Here is an 18348-nt window from a genome sequence, read left to right on the forward strand (position 1 = left end):
TAACATCAGGTAACATGTTAGATCCTCAGTAAACAGTAAGAGAAACATCATGTAACATCAGGTAACATGTTACATCCTCAGTAAACAGTAGGAGAAACATCATGTAACATCAGGTAACATGTTACATCCTCAGTAAACAGTAGGAGAAACATCATGTAACATCAGGTAACATGTTACATCCTCAGTAAACAGTAGGAGAAACATCATGTAACATCAGGTAACATGTTACATCCTCAGTAAACAGTAGGAGAAACATCATGTAACATCAGGTAACATGTTACATCCTCAGTAAACAGTAGGAGAAACATCATGTAACATCAGGTAACATGTTACATCCTCAGTAAACAGTAGGAGAAACATCATGTAACATCAGGTAACATGTTACATCCTCAGTAAACAGTAGGAGAAACATCATGTAACATCAGGTAACATGTTAGATCCTCAGTAAACAGTAAGAGAAACATCATGTAACATCAGGTAACATGTTACATCCTCAGTAAACAGTAGGAGAAACATCATGTAACATCAGGTAACATGTTACATCCTCAGTAAACAGTAGGAGAAACATCATGTAACATCAGGTAACATGTTACATCCTCAGTAAACAGTAGGAGAAACATCATGTAACATCAGGTAACATGTTACATCCTCAGTAAACAGTAGGAGAAACATCATGTAACATCAGGTAACATGTTACATCCTCAGTAAACAGTAGGAGAAACATCATGTAACATCAGGTAACATGTTACATCCTCAGTAAACAGTAGGAGAAACATCATGTAACATCAGGTAACATGTTACATCCTCAGTAAACAGTAGGAGAAACATCATGTAACATCAGGTAACATGTTACATCCTCAGTAAACAGTAGGAGAAACATCATGTAACATCAGGTTACATGTTAGATCCTCAGTAAACAGTAGGAGAAACATCATGTAACATCAGGTAACATGTTACATCCTCAGTAAACAATAGGAGAAACATCATGTAACATCAGGTAACATGTTACATCCTCAGTAAACAGTAGGAGAAACATCATGTAACATCAGGTAACATGTTACATCCTCAGTAAACAGTAGGAGAAACATCATGTAACATCAGGTAACATGTTACATCCTCAGTAAACAGTAGGAGAAACATCATGTAACATCAGGTAACATGTTACATCCTCAGTAAACAGTAAGAGAAACATCATGTAACATCAGGTAACATGTTACATCCTCAGTAAACAGTAAGAGAAACATCAAGTAACATGTTACATCCTCAGTAAACAGTAGGAGAAACATCATGTAACATCAGGTAACATGTTACATCCTCAGTAAACAGTAAGAGAAACATCATGTAACATGTTACATCCTCAGTAAACAGTAGGAGAAACATCATGTAACATCAGGTAACATGTTACATCCTCAGTAAACAGTAAGAGAAACATCAAGTAACATGTTAGATCCTCAGTAAACAGTAGGAAAAGCATAATGTAACATTAGGTAACATGTTAGATACTCAGAATGCAGTAGGAGAAACATCATGTAACATGTTAGATCATCAGAATACAGTAGGAGAAATATCATGTGACATCAGTTAACATGTAAGATCCTCAGAATACAGTAGGAGAAACATTAGGTAACGATAGATCCTCAGTATACAGTAGGAGAAACATCATGTAATGTTAGATCCTCAGTAACATGTTAGATCCTCAGTATACAGTAGGATAAACATCATATAGCATGTCAGATCCTCAGAATACAGTAGAATAAACATCAGGTAACATGTTAGATCCTCAGTATACAGTAGGATAAACATCATATAGCATGTCAGATCCTCAGAATACAGTAGAATAAACATCAGGTAACATGTTAGATCCTCAGTATACAGTAGGAGAAACATCATATAACATATTAGATCCTCAGTATACAGTAGGAGAAACATCATATAGCATGTCAGATCCTCAGAATACAGTAGAATAAACATAAGGTAACATGTTAGATCCTTAGTATACAGTTGGAGAAACATCATGTAACCTAATGTTAGATCCTCAGTATACAGTAGGATAAACATCATATAGCATGTCAGATCCTCAGAATACAGTAGAATAAACATAAGGTAACATGTTAGATCCTTAGTATACAGTTGGAGAAACATCATGTAACATCAGGTAATATGTTAGATCCTCAGAATACAGTAGGAGAAACATCATGTAACCTAATGTTAGATCCTCAGTATACAGTAGGAGAAACATCACATAGCATGTCAGATCCTCAGTATACAGTAGGAGAAACATCATGTAACATCAGGTAACATGTCAGATCCTCAGAATACAGTAGAGAAACATCATGTAACATCAGGTAACATGTCAGATCCTCAGAATACAATAGAGAAACATCATGTAACATCAGGTAACATGTTAGATCCTCAGTATATGGTAGGAGAAACATCATGTAACATATTAGATCCTCAGTATACAGTAGGATAAACATCAGGTAACATGTTAGATCCTGAGTATACAGTAGGAGAAACATCATGTAACATCAGGTAACATGTTAGATCCTCAGTATACAGTAGAAGAAACTTCGTGTAACATGTTTGGATAATGGGAGGAAGAGAGAGGGAGATAGAGAGAGAGAAAGAGAGAGGGCGATTGAGAGAAAGAGAGAGGAGGATTGAGATAGAGATAGGGAGATTGAGAGAAAGAGAGAGGGAGATTGAGAGAAAGAGAGAGGAGGATTGAGATAGAGATAGGGAGATTGAGAGAAAGAGAGAGGGAGATTGAGAGAAAGAGAGAGGAGGATTGAGATAGAGATAGGGAGATTGAGAGAAGGGGAGAGGGAGATTGAGAGAAAGAGACAGAGAAAGAGAGAAAGTGGTTGAGAGAGAGAGTGGGGGGGTGGGGTTGAGAGAAAGAGAGAGGGAGATTGAGAGAGAGGGAAATAGAGGGAGTGCGTTAGGGATAGAAAGAGAGGGTAAGGCGAAGACAGATGCAGGTAGAGATTGAGTGAAAGAGTGCCACACCGGCTGATAAGAGGAACGTTGAATCCACAGGCAAGGTCCAGCAGCACACTGCATCACTCCTGACGTGCCCATAAACATCAGGGGACTGGAGAGAGAGCCACCAGAAGGAACTCCAATGACCAATCCAGCCATCTTCCTCTCACCTTCTGTTCCTTTCTTATACCGTACCTTCCCCCATGTCTTTCACCTTCTGTTCCTTTCTTATACCGTACCTTCCCCCATGTCTTTCACATTCTGTTCCTTTCTTATACTGTACCTTCCCCCATGTCTTTCACCTTCTGTTCCTTTCTTATACCGTACCTTCCCCCATGTCTTTCACATTCTGTTCCTTTCTTATACCGTACCTTCCCCCATGTCTTTCACCTTCTGTTCCTTTCTTATACCGTACCTTCCCCCATGTCTTTCACCTTCTGTTCCTTTCTTATACCGTACCTTCCCCCATGTCTTTCACCTTCTGTTCCGTTCTTATACCGTACCTTCCCCCATGTCTTTCACCTTCTGTTCCTTTCTTATACCGTACCTTCCCCCATGTCTTTCACCTTCTGTTCCTTTCTTATACCGTACAGATTGAAAGAGGGAGATTGGAGAAAGAATTGGAGAGAGAGTGGGGGGGTGGGGTTGAGAAAGAGAGAGGGAGATTGAGAGAGAGGGAAATAGAGGGGGTGCGTTAGGGATAGAAAGAGAGGGTCCCCCATGTCTTTCACCTTCTGTTCCTTTCTTATACCGTACCTTCCCCCATGTCTTTCACCTTCTGTTCCTTTCTTATACCGTACCTTCCCCATGTCTTTCACCTTCTGTTCCGTTCTTATACCATACCTTCCCCATGTCTTTCACCTTCTGTTCCTTTCTTATACCGTACCTTCCCCCATGTCTTTCACCTTCTGTTCCTTTCTTATACCGTACCTTCCCCCATGTCTTTCACCTTCTGTTCCGTTCTTATACCGTACCTTCCCCCATGTCTTTCACCTTCTGTTCCTTTCTTATACCGTACCTTCCCCCATGTCTTTCACCTTCTGTTCCTTTCTTATACCGTACCTTCCCCCATGTCTTTCACCTTCTGTTCCTTTCTTATACCGTACCTTCCCCCATGTCTTTCACCTTCTGTTCCTTTCTTATACCGTACCTTCCCCCATGTCTTTCAACTTCTGTTCCTTTCTTATACCGTACCTTCCCCCATGTCTTTCACCTTCTGTTCCTTTCTTATACCGTACCTTCCCCATGTCTTTCACCTTCTGTTCCGTTCTTATACCGTACCTTCCCCCATGTCTTTCACCTTCTGTTCCTTTCTTATACCGTACCTTCCCCCATGTCTTTCACCTTCTGTTCCTTTTTTATACCGTACCTTCCCCCATGTCTTTCACCTTCTTTACCTTTCTTATACCGTACCTTCCCCCATGTCTTTCACCTTCTGTTCCTTTCTTATACTGTACCTTCCCCCATGTCTTTCACCTTCTTTACCTTTCTTATACCGTACCTTCCCCCATGTCTTTCACCTTCTGTTCCTTTCTTATACCGTACCTTCCCCCATGTCTTTCACCTTCTGTTCCTTTCTTATACCGTACCTTCCCCCATGTCTTTCACCTTCTTCACCTTTCTTATACCGTACCTTCCCCCATGTCTTTCACCTTCTTTACCTTTCTCTCGCTGTTTCTATTATCTTGTCCCTTTCTCCCCCTTCTCTCCCTCCCGCTGCCTCTCTCCCTCCTTCCCTCCCTCATCGCTAATCTAACCCATCCCTCATGAGAAAGCCCACCACAAAATGTCAGATCAGTGACATATTTTAGGATCAGATCAGGGTGTTATTTGTCATCACCTAATAAACCCCTTCACACTGAGGCTCTGTTGGTGATGGGTGGGGTGGACAGGCTGTCAAAGGCATGCACAGTGACAGGACAGCTGTATGACGCTGACAGTTTCCATGAGGGAAATTATGTGGCGCCGTGGAGGAAGTAAAGTGGGGGGGAAGGCGGGGCATATGTTTGGGAGGTCTGGTTCGAGGATGGACGTCAATTCAGAATGGCAGTCCGTCAAGCCAGCCTCTTCATAAGTGTCAATTAGATTCAGGGATCGTGGGAGGATAGGAAAAAAGCAATGTCCCTCTAAATGTATATCTAACGGCCTTGGAAAGATGATGTTTAACAACCCTGCTCAGACACGTAGGCATGCACACACAAGTGCAGGCACACAAACACACACACATGCAGGCATACACACACACACACAGTGTGTGTGTGTGTGTGTGTGTGTGTGTGTGTGTGTGTGTGTGTGTGTGTGTGTGTGTGTGTGTGTGTGTGTGTGTGTGTGTGTGTGTAGGTGAGGCAGGGAGCTTAGAGGGGTGTCTGTTTGTGAGCGAAATCAACAGCTCGTATGACATCTCTCTTGACACGGGCACCACGGAAAATGACAAATGCACTGTCAACAAGTTCTCACCACCGGGGGCCAGGCAGAACGTGTCTCAAAGTAACTTTTGGGGAACCGTTCGTTCCACCTGGCGCCTGATTTGTAGCCAATGGAACAATGTGGTGTGGGTGACTTTCTGTAAACGCCCGATTGGTTGACCGTATCCATGACTGGGTGCAGTACCATGGGTGTGGAGTTTCTGGCCTGCGTCACTGCTTGTGTAAGCCGAAGTCAGACAGTGTGAGAACTGGGAATAGGGAATGTCTCTAGGCGGCAGTTCAGCTCCGATTCAATGCATTTAGACCTCAGGGCTTAGGAACTGGGCCCGTATCCACACAGCATCTCACAGTAGGAGTGCTGATCTAGAATATGTCCATATAATATTTTTCATTATGATCGAAAAGGCTAAACTGATCATAGATCAGCACTCCTACTCTGAAATGCTTTGTGGATACTTGCCCTGACCTGACTGCTACTAACAAGTCTGAAATCCCCCCAATGGTGTGTGTGTGCGTGCGTGCAGGAAGGACGTGTTCCTCTCACAAATGCAACAGTGTTGAGCTTCTTATACCATGCCTGAGTTGGTGTTTGGGTCATTGGGTTCCCTCTACCTTCAAGTCTGTTTGATCACCGTGTTTTATCATGTAACATGTTCTTCCTGATCTTTGCTAGACCTTGTCACTTGTGATCTCTGTGGCTGAGCCTTGTGGGAGTCTGGGTATGGCGGGGGAAGTGAGAGGGAGGGAGGGAGAAGAGGAGGGAATTACGTTAGCTATTGCTTCCCTCTCTGTTTCTTCTCTCTCTCTGTCTCTCTTTTTTCTCTTTCTGAGTGAAGTAACACTTCACATCCAGATTCAGTCACTTCCGTCCACCTGCAAAAATAGAACATAACTTGACAGAAGGAATCTCTCTTCACAGAAAAATAATACCGTTTTTACATTACTGTAGTCAAAAAATAGAGGGTGAACAAAAGTGTGATCAACGATCAAAATATAAGGTCATGCCCTCTCAGACACCCCATGAAGTCCATCACGCCTGCCCACCCTCTCAGTACCTTCAGCTGGAACTCCCCCAGAGAGGTCAGTCTAACTCCTTGACCATTAGAGTCCTGTCAATATCTCCCTACTTCTCTTCTATTCTCTCACCGTGTCACGCCTCCAATGGTCTTCGGTCGCCGGGCAGATTTCCCAGTGGGGTGCAGTGTTCTCAGCCCGGGCAGTGTTCTGAGCAAATAGCCCCCTCTTGACCGCATGACTCACCTGTCTACATGCAGTCCCTTACCCCATGTCCCTCTCCCCTCCCACATCAGCCTGATTCCAACAGACACTGTTCTCCACAGGGGCTGTCTATATTAACCCGGGTCCCCAAACACCCCCAGTCGCCTCCTCCCACCGCCCAGCAAGCCTCACATGCAACAAGGGGTAGTAGGGGGTAGCATTGAGGGGGAGGACAGACTGGGTCTGTCCTGTGTCTCCTATAGAGAGGAGAGTTATTCAGCCTTCCAGACAACTCATCATCTCTTCCTTTTGTTCTATATGAAAGCGTGGTAGCGAGGGTGGACAACCCAAAAACAATGGACTGTCATAGTTTTAAAAGCAGACTGTGAGTAATGGAGCCTAATGGTCCAAAATGAGATAATCCCTGGATGACTGATACACCAGACACACGCTCTAACACTGTTGTGTATTTAGGAGTATTACAGTGCAATATGACCATGCTATGTTGCTGTATGGGGCCATTTTTCCTGTGAAAGCCCTGTTCAAAAACATACAACTAATGGGTTGGTAGACCATTAGCAGGGAACTGGGAAGGTTTGAAAAAAGTAATCTGGCCGTAGAGAAAGGACAGTGGAAAGGTGTGAATCCCCCAGTTCTTAGAGCTCTACTCTCACAGCTAGAGGGGAAGGAAGGAAATGAGACCCTAGTGGTGTTAACTACTAACATCACTGCTGCTCTGTGCTGAGACAGGCAGATTTGTGCAAGCTGGAGTGGTCTTATCATTAGCCAATTAGCCCTGGAAACCTCCAGATTGTCCCAGAAAACCAACATTGTAAAGGGCTGACATTGACATCTGGTGGCTCTACCCAAGTCCATCCAAGCTTGGCTAGACTCCTAGATCCCCCCCTGGGCTCTCCTCCTCACCCCAACCCCAGGAGGACTCAGAGCCCTGCTTAGCCCCTAGCTGACAGGCTCATGTTTCAGGGTGCACGAGACACAGACATTCCAATATTAGTGAGATGAATAGGACCAGGGGGGGTGACTGGGAGGAACTGGATTGGAAGATAACAGAGGGAGGTTTTGAGGCCAACTAAAACCCTTCTCCGTCAGGTTCTGACCAACACGGCTGCCTGTATTTCAGGCCTTATTCTTCCTTCATAGACCTTTCCTCTGTGCCTTTGCGAGCAGTAATTGAAAACGAGGGATCTTTCTGCATTGGCTTAATAGAGCTGTCCCTGCCTCGCCGCAAAGCGGGGTTAATCACTTTTTCCAGTTCCATTACCCCTAGAGATTGCCTGCAGATGAGTAAAGACGCATGCTGGACAGGGAGGGAGCTGGGCTCTGGGCTTTCTACACACACTGCTCGTATCTCCCCTTGCTGCAGGCTGAATCATTTGCACCGCTATTACATACACAAGAAATTCTCAGAGTGCGACTGTGTGTGTGCACGGATGAGGTAGAACTCTGAAATACACAACTTTTTGTTACGTCCCCCTGTTTCCTTGAAGATAGCACTAAAACCATTGTGTTGTTTGATCCTGCAGGCGAGCTATCCACACATTAATGGAATGGGGTTTGAAGCAGGGGCATTACTTTAATATTTTTAATTGGTATGTTTCAGATGAATATCTCCCCGATTTAAATATAGTGAACTTAACTGTTTGATGTGGCGCCACCTTTCTCTAGCCTATTTATGCACGCAAACACAGGCTTTCATTTGGTTTATTTCATTTCATTTATTGTAATTACACTGTTAGTGTTCCGTTAGTGTTCCCTTCAGATCAAAACCAGTGTTCTCACTCTGATTATTTGTTTATCCGTGTCTGTAAAGCAATTGCAAGTGTCTCGCCGAGGATTACTTTCAATGGTCGGAATGTCCTGAGCTTTCAACTGTCATCAAAACGGGAATTAATTTTAAACCACCAAGCACCTGTTGATAGCAGCGAAATGATGGACGGCTGCACAGTCGCAGTTGGACTGTAGTTAATGGGTGTTAAGAAGCGCTGTAAAAGATGGTCAAGTGGATTCATACAGTAGCCATCAGAGTTGTATTAAGTGAGTCTGTTGGAGCTACTCTTTTTGTCACTTCCTCCACCATAACAGACAGAAAACAGACTGAAGAGCCCTGGGCCCCTCCTCTGTATTGGTGTGTAGTAAAAGCACTTTCTCCCATTGATTCAGACTATCGATCCCGGCTGGAGCATTTATCACAAACACTCGCTCTCTCTCTCTTTCTCTCTCTCATCTGTTCTTTGACAAAGCAATTACAACACTATTATTACCTTCCTGCTTACCAACAGGCTCCTAGACAGCTTCTACCCCTAAGCCATAATATATACACACCATACTGTATACACACTCACTAGAATATATATACACACCATATACACACTCACTAGACTATATATACACAACATACTGTATACACACTCACTAGACAATATATACACCATACTGTATACACACTCACTAGACTATATATACACACCATATACACACTCACTAGACTATATATACACAACATACTGTATACACACTCACTAGACTATATATACACCATACTGTATACACATTCACTAGACTATATATACACACCATATACACACTCACTAGACTATATATACACAACATACTGTATACACACTCACTAGACTATATATACCAGTGTTTCCCAAACTTGGTGTCGGGGTCCCTGAAATTGAAATGAGGTCTTATCAAACAAATAAAAATAAAGATATTCAAATGAGTATAAAATACAACCTTTTAGTGTCAGCTAAAGGCCTTTAATGCACTTTAATGTCATTACTTTGATTTAGGACGGCATAACAGACCCAAAATTGAGTGAATATGATCAAACAGCATTAACTAGGGAAAATACTTTTTAAAGTCCCCTAATATATAAATAATAATAATAATAATATATGCCATTTAGCAGACGCTTTTATCCAAAGCGACTTACAGTCATGTGTGCATACATTCTACGTATGGGTGGTCCTACATGTTGTAGTGTCAATTCGGGGTTGTGTGCAGAAAAGGTTTGTGAACCCCTGATATATACACACCATTTACACACTCACTCACACACACTATATTGACAATCCCACACAAAAGCCACACACATTCATGCACGCTACATACGCACGCAGACCGACACAACACAAACACACAAACATGTAACAGTATAATTTTAAACCGTCCCCTTGCCCATACCCGGGCGCGAACCAGGGACCTTCTGCACACATCAACAACAGTCACCCACGAAGCATCGTTACCCATCGCTCCACAAAAGCCGCAGCCCTTGCAGAGCAAGGGGAACTACTACTTCAAGGTCTCAGAGCAAGTGACGTAACCGATTGAAACGCTATTTAGCGTGCACCGCTAACTAAGCTAGCCGTTTCACATCCGTTACACACACACACATTACACACACATGCACTTACAGACAAGCACTTTTACACTCATCATTTGCTGCTGCTACTCTGTTCTTTATTATTGGGGTGGCAGGGTAGCCTAGTGGTTAGAGCGTTGGACTAGTAACCAAAATGTTGCAAGTTCATATCCCTGAGCTGACAAGGTACAAATCTGGCGTTCTGCCCCTGAAAACCCACTGTTCCTAGGCCGTCATTGAAAATAAGAATTTATTCTTAACTGAGTTGCCTAGTTAAATTAAGGTAAATGAGTCTTATTATTATCTATCCTGATTCCTCATCACTTTACCCTGCCTTCATGTATCTACCTCAAATACCTCTCTGCACACTGATCTGGTATTGATACTCTCTGTATATAGATCCATTACTGATCTGGTACTCCCTGTATATAGATCCATTATTGATCTGGTACTCCCTGTATATAGATCCATTATTGATCTGGTACTCCCTGTATATAGATCCATTATTGATCTGGTACTGGTACTCCCTGTATATAGATCCATTATTGATCTGGTACTGGTACTGGTAGTTGTCTTCAATACATTTAAGTTCCTTCATTCTTGGATATAGCAGCACATTTTACATTTTGCAATCCAGCGTTTGCATGTCGTTCTAAAATGGCTTTCCTCTACATGCAGCTCAAATACTGAGTGAGTGGTTTTAAGCCACTCTTTTTGGGAATTGAATCTGAAGCAGGATTTTAATCTGCAATGGGGATGGATGACAGTAGTCCTTCAGTTAGAGTGTCTCTCTTTCTTCCTTTACAAGAGGTTATTAAGTTAACCTTAAAAGCCTCTGCCTGCAGCAAAATGACTTTATCCCATCAAGTCACAAAGAAAAATACATTTGGTATATGGTCCGAAGTAAGATCACTTGACTCACTGCCCCACAGTGCATCTTTCAATGTATTCAGTGATTGCAAATAGATTGACTTCAATGACATGGAGAGGCTGCTGAATAGTTTGTGATAATTAGCAGTTGACATTTAACACTTTGCTAAATGGACATATTTAAACATTAACTGGCTAGTTAACTCATGGATTCTACACATAAGGCGCACTGTCATTGGATATTCCTCCCATTCTTTTTCATGTCCTTCACATGAAAGTCAACTTTTTGATTCCTCTCTGATGAAATTGACGGCAATACTCGTCGCTCTGGCTTCCCTGGCTTCAGCTTTCCCTCTCATCTCCAATGGATGTAGAGCCCGGCTGATTTGACAGCCTTGTAAATTCCTCAAACAGCACGGTCCAAAACTTTGCCTGGTCCAAAACACTGCCTGCTGAGAGTCCTGGTCCAAAACACTGCCCGCTGAGAGTCCTGGTCCAAAACACTGCCCGCTGAGAGTCCTGGCAAAAATGTGAAAACCTGCAGAACAGGCCCAGAATGAAAGCAGCACCCCTTCCAAACCTAAACCTTGATGGTAGCTTAAAGAACATGTTTCTAGTAGTAATAATTATACAGCATCTCCATATCTATCTTTCTCTCTCTACTGGGAGAGAGAAAGACGAAGAGATAAACAGCATGGCCAGTGTTGCGCCTGGGAGAGGGCAGAGTAGGGGGTTTGGGCATGGAGGGAGGGAGCTGACCCAGTTAGAGTTGGGCTGGGTTGTGAGGAGGAGTTGGTCTGGTCTGGGGCGCCGCCAGCCAGGCACGGGGTATGATGTGGGCCCTGCTAAGCCATCTAGCCGTCCTGTAATTGGGTAGGGCTCTTACACCTGCATGACACACCTTGGGAGGGATGAGCGTTTGAGATGGAAGAGGGAAAGTAGAAACTCAGACTCTCTGTGATTCCTCAGGTGTGCTTAGAGGAAAACGACTGAAAGCGAAAAGCAGCTGGTCTTGTTTTAATCTGTCTGCTATCCTGAATACTTTATCCTCCATCTTTGTTTGGCATGTTGATTTGAGAGATTTCCAGGCTTTGTGTCCTGATATTTTAGCTGGCCTTGTATCTCCCTTGTATCTCATAGACTAGGTACATTTGACGTGTTGCCTCAGCAGTGGAACATACTGTAGCGGGCGTGCTGGTGCATGACTGTGAGAGGAAGTGCTTTCATTATAACAAAGTTGATGCTTTGTGTTTAAAAGGGCATTTCTGAATTTGATCGGCATGCATCATTAAACATGCTCTCTGTAATGTATTATTTAGCTTTGGCTTGAAGTTGGTTTATAATAAAGGCAATTGAAAGGGCAGGTATTGACTTATTGTTGAAATTGAGATATGATCGCTATGGCGATGACAGCCATTGGAAAAGGGAAAAGGTCAGAGGCAAATGAGCTGCCATCCAGCCAGAACAGAATGCTACTCCATGTTCAAGTGGGTCACCTGCCACACAAGAGTGTTCAGCCTCTATACAAGACTTGTTTATACAAGAAAACATAGAATTTGAGACAGAATAACCCTTTATTATTCTGGAATGATCCTGAGAAGCATCACTGTCTCCAAGGGTGGTCTCCAACTCACAGTAGGCCTGGGAACATTCTCTCTCCAAGCATAATGCATTTGACAGTGATGTCACAATGATCCAAGGTGTCTTACACTTTATATGTGACCACCTGCTCAAAGAGAACATTAAAATGGCCGCCTTGAACCAGGCCCAAGTTAGTAAATCCTTTAAGCATTTGATGATAATTTGTTTATGAACATCTTTCTATAACGCACCTGTGGTGATGCATTAATACAACAGTGATATCAACCCCTGTACTATATAGTTACCACATCATGTAGCCACTCATTCTCCCGGAGCAATGTCTATAGGCACAGAGCCAATAGCATCCATCACTTGGTGCTTTGACCTTGAGAGAGGAACAAAACTATCTGATCACGTCTCTGCGTCTCGACATCACCCGCTGAGGTCTCTTTGAATAATTGGGTGTATGAATAAGAAATGCACTGAGTCAAAATAGATAAATTACTTGTTTCAGCTCTGTCACATCAGCTTAGCATCTAGGCCTAGGTCCTTTGTGCTGAGGACAAAGTGGCTCTATGGGTCATTCACCTGGTAGGTGGGTTTGTACTGTTCACAGGGGCCCAACAGGGGAGCGCCATCAAACATCAGGGCATGTTACAAATATCTCCCTACTGTTCCAGGGTGTCAGATGTTCTCTTTAATGATGGCCCCGCCGTGTTGATCTGGCCTCTAAGTGGATAGATTGTCTCTCTTGTTCCCACAATGCAAATGTGTTCCTAAATGGGGCTGTTTTCTGCTCAGGGTTTCTTGTAATTACAGCCCTTTGGTAGAGCTCCTTTGTTCAGCCTCTGTCTGACTCACTCACGTCTGTCAGGAGAGCGGGAAACTCTAGCAGGTGTGCATTAGGGCCCTTCGGATTGGAGTCTGACGTGGACAAACATGAAAACATCACGCCTGAAGCCTACAATACAATACATGCCCTCCATTCCCTTCCCACGGGATCAATCCTATCTGCAATAGAAGAGAAGATGCCTCCTCCCACATACCCTACTCTCACCTGAGAGCGGCATTATATTCCGAAAGTCCTCTCCCTGCCTGCACTGAAGTGTCTCTGTCGTGGCCCGCTGTGCCTCTCCACAGCTCAGCGCCCACACTAACCTCGATGCTGCCTTTCAAAGGGAGACAAGGGAAGGCAGGGAGAACATGAAGGTGTAGGTGGAACCTTGAACTAGAGGGGAGAGTCAAAGGGCTCACAGAAGCACTGATTGCTGTGTTCATTCATAGCAATTAGCAAAGATTTCAGGGAGGGGGTTTCAAGGCAAGTTAGAACCTGCGTTAGAACACATCAATGCAATTGTATACCCTTTATATAGTAGCCTGTAGGTGTATATTATGGTAAATTGTCATTATCGTGGCTTGTGTTTGACACCCTGAAGGATGTCTTTGTCAGATCTGCCAGGGTCATTAAATACGTGTTGACAACACAGCTGGAGAACACAGTCCTCTCGTGCGTTCACAGTGTGTTCCCATACAACAGCTGGCAAAGCCAAAGTGAGTGAACAACAGCACATCATGCTAACAGGCTTGCCAATGCCTGCAAAGTGAGTGAACAACACCACACCCTGCTATCAGGTTTGTCAATGCCTCTAAAGTGAGTTAGCAACAGCTAACAGCTCCTGTGAATACACTGCACTCTCAATTGGATTATATGTTTTCTCCCATAAACACACTCAGTGAACCTACAAAGCAATCGGATCACCTTGCCATCTAGTGACTCATAGAGTATACATTCTTCCATCTACGGTATTATGAATCTAGTTTCATGAAACAGGGCACGTTGGAAATTCCTTTTGTTTCACAACCTCATTATAGTTTTTACACTGTAGTAGTATGGAGCAATATGTAAATATACAGTTGAAGTCGGAAGTTCACATATACTTAGATTGGAGTCATTAAAACTCATTTTTCAACCACTCCACAAGATAGTATGTAGTTTGGCAATGACACAAGTAATTCTTCCAACAATTGTTTACAGACAGATTATTTCACTTATAATTCACTGTGTCACAATTCCAGTGGGTCAGAAGTTTACATACACTAAGTTGACTGTGCCTTTAAACAGCTTGGAAAATTCCAGAAAATTATGTAATTGCTTTAGAAGCTTCTGATAGGCTAATTGACATAATTTGAGTCAATTGGAGGTGTACCTGTGGATGTATTTCAAAGCCTACCTTCAAACTCAGTGCCTCTTTGCTTGACATCATGGGAAAATCAAAAGAAATCAGCCAAGAAAAAAATTGTAGACCTCCACAAGTCTGGTTCATCCTTTGGAGCAATTTCCAAACGCTTGAAAGTACCACGTTCATCTGTACAAACAATAGTACTCAAGTATAAACACCATGGGACCACGCAGCCGTCATACCGCTCAGGAAGGAGACGCGTTCTGTCTCCTAGAGATGAACGTACTTTGGTGCGAAAGGTGCAAATCAATCCCAGATTGATCCCAGATCAATCCCAGATCAATCCCAACAGCAAAGGACCTTGTGAAGATGCTGGAGGAAACAGGTACAAAAGTATCTATATCCACAGTAAAATGAGTCCTATATCGATATAACCTGAAAGGCCGCTCAGTAAGGAAGAAGCCGCTGCTCTAAAACCGCCATAAAAAAGCCAGACTATGGTTTGCAACTGTACATGGGGACAAAGATCGTACCTTTTGGAGAAATGTCCTCTGGTCTGATGAAACAAAAATAGAACTGTTCGGCCATAATGACCATCGTTATGTTTGGAAGAAAAAGGGGAAGGCTTGCAAGTCGAAGAACACCATCCCAACATGAAGCATGGGGGTGGCAGCATCATGTTGTGGGGGTGCTTTGCTGCAGGAGGGACTGGTGCACTTAACAAAATAGATGGCTTCATGAGGAGAGGAAATTATGTGGATATATTGAAGCAACATCTCAAGACAGTCAGGAAATTAAAGCTTGGTCGCAAATGGATCTTCCAAATGGACAATGACCCCAAGCATACTTCCAAAGTTGTGGCAAAATGGCTTAAGGACAACAAAGTCAAGGTATTGGAGTGGCCATCACAAATCCCTGACCTCAATCCGATAGAAAATGTGTGGGCAGAACTGAAAAAGTGTGTGCGAGCAAGGAGGCGTACAAACTTGACTCAGTTACACCAGCTCTGTCAGGAGGAATGGGCCAAAATTCACCCAACTTATTGTGTGAAGCTTGTGGAAGGCTACCCAAAACATTTGACCCAGGTTAAACAATTTAAAGGCAATGCTACCAAATACTAATTGAGTGTATGTAAACCTCTGACCCACTGGGAATGTGATAATAAAAGCTGAAATAAAAAAATCTCTCTACTTTTATTCTGGCATTTCACATTCTTAAAATAAGGTGGTGATCCTAACTGACCTAAGACAGGGAATCTTTACTAGGATTGAATGTCAAGAATTGTGAAAAACTGAGTTAAATGTATTTGGCTAAGGTGTATGTAAACATCCGACTTCAACTGTATGTATCAAATCAAATTAAATGTTATTTGTCACATGCGCCGAGTACAACAGGTGTAGACCTTACAGTGAAATGCTTACTTACAAGCCCTTAATCAAAAATGCTGCGAAGAAAATACCTACGAAAAAGTAAGAGATAAAAATAACAAGTAATTAAAGAGTAGCAGTAAAATAACAATAGCGAGGTTATATACAGGGAGTACTGGTACAGAGTCAATGTGCGGGGGCACTGGTGTCGAGGTAATTTAGGTAATATGTACATGTCGGTAGAATTATTAAAGTGACTATGCATAGACATTAACAGAGAGTAGCAGCAGCATAGAAGGGGGGGTGGGGGGCAACACAAATTGTCTGGGTAGCTATTTGATTAGATGTTCGGGAGTCTTATTGCTTGTGGGACTAGACGCTCTGGTACCGCTTGCCGTGCGGTAGCAGAGAGAACGGTCTATGACTAGGGTGGCTGGAGTCTTTGACAATTTTCAGGGCCTTCCTCTGACATCGCCTGGTATATAGGTCCTGGATGGCAGGAAGCTTGACCCCGGTGATGTACAGGGCCGTACACACTACTCTGTGTCGTGCCTTGCGGTCGGAGGCCGAGCAGTTTCCGTACCAGGCAGTGATGCAACCCACCAGGATGCTCTCCATGGTGCAGCTGTAAAACCTTTTGATGATCTGAGGATCCATGCCAAATCTTTTTAGTTTCCTGAGGGGGAATAGGTTTTGTCGTGGCCTCTTCACAACTGTCTTGGTGCACTTGGACCATGTTAGTTTGTTGGAGATGTGGATGCCAAGGAACTTGAAACTCTCAGCCTGCGTCACTACAGCCCGTCAATGAGCATATCTGGGCCATTTACTCGGCTGGTGACAATCTGCCCAGCACCTCTTAACAAACAGACACCTACACACATGAAACGAAAAATTGCTGTTCCTAGTTCCTGTAACAGAGACATGAATCCAAAGTAAACACACCTGGCTTCCTGCTGGTTGTTTATATGAAGTGCACAGTGGGGTAATAGTGGGTTATCTCTATGTCTTGCACGCTATAAAGGTTAGCAATACTATTTACATTTACATTTAAGTCATTTAGCAGACGCTCTTATCCAGAGCGACTTACAATCAATCCAATCACATGCCTGGGAATCCATTTGCATGACTAGAATAGAACAGCATAAAAGTCCACACTTAAAGTAGAAAGTGGAGTTGTTAGAGGCTTTGTGAATGTCCCAAATGCCACCCTATTCCCAACATTTGGGACACAGCCTTTGTGTAGTGTGAAAGCCAGCTTCATCTGCCTAGGGCTGTTGGTAGAACCCTGCAGGATCATTGTGGGATCCAGGTGTGTTTACTCAGACTGAGCCAGCAAATGGTCACACAGAGGGAGCTCCACTCACTCATCTATAGCAGGGCCAGAGAAAACTGTCCCTGGCAGACATCTGTCACAACCAGCTAATCCTCCCTGACTCTCTCTTTCTTTGTCTTTCTTTCTCACTGTCTCTCTTTCTCTCTCGCTCTACCTTCGATTTGCCTCGCTCTCTCTGTATCTATTTATTCTATGTACAGTGGAAGCAATATTAAATTAGGTGTGTTAAACTCAACTCTTTCTCCATCTCTCCTCCAGCTTCTGCCTGGCTGCCCAGCACCACCATGGCTGAGAGTCGAAGGGAAGCCCTGGCAGCGGCCCCGATGTCCACCACTGCCTCCACGGTCGGTGCCAACGCTACCGACATCTCCGGCACCGGATCCAGCGAGGACTTCTCCAAGCTCAAGAACAAGTTCATGAACGAGCTCAACAAAATCCCACGTGAGTCATGTTAGTGGTTGGTGTCCCTTAACCTGCCTGGTGACAAAGTGGTAATTGGTTGAGTAGCTACTTCCTATAGACGTCTCACACATTCCTCAAAGCACCCTTGGATCTGTTCTTTAGAGACTAATTGCAATCAACAAAGTACAAGTGGTCATTATCACTGATTGTGGATAGGGACTAATGGTGTTACTCAGAAGTACTGTGACTACTTTTAGAAACCCATTTGGCATTTGAGGTGACAAGACAACAAACAGCATTGTTTTGAAAGTTTTGTTTGTTGAGTATGTCTAATTTCCAAGATTGTTGGTTTTCTCAAAGCAAATTCACTTTTTCAATCTCCAAGGTTGTCTGTATTGCTGGGCACCCTGTGTTTCTTCCCTCCATCTATACCCTCCCCCGACAGGAGGCACGACTACAGCATGTTGGAATCCTGACCAACTGTGAGCCCATCACTCCTATATAAAAATGTTCCACCAAGTGATTCCGGAGGAGACACTTGTCTTTGCCTGTAACGTCTGTGGAACAGTAGCAGTTAGTTTGGGACAGCAGCATCCTTTGT

At 43.5% G+C, this 18348-nt stretch overlaps 1 protein-coding gene across 4 annotated transcripts in view; it reads left to right on the plus strand.

Moving 5' to 3' along the window:
• The window catches only part of LOC118366363 (synaptotagmin-1-like), a 225540-nt gene that overhangs the window by 148511 nt on the left and 58681 nt on the right, over positions 1 to 18348 (plus strand). For all 4 annotated transcript variants that reach the window (XM_052492401.1, XM_052492403.1, XM_052492402.1 and 1 more), the window contains one exon: positions 17604 to 17786. In XM_052492401.1, the coding sequence (XP_052348361.1) occupies positions 17630 to 17786 (157 nt within the window). In that variant the 5' untranslated portion in view covers positions 17604 to 17629. The remainder of the gene's footprint in view (positions 1 to 17603; positions 17787 to 18348) is intronic.

Source organism: Oncorhynchus keta, chromosome 33 (assembly GCF_023373465.1).
Source record: "Oncorhynchus keta strain PuntledgeMale-10-30-2019 chromosome 33, Oket_V2, whole genome shotgun sequence".
Taxonomy (NCBI): Eukaryota; Metazoa; Chordata; class Actinopteri; order Salmoniformes; family Salmonidae; genus Oncorhynchus; species Oncorhynchus keta.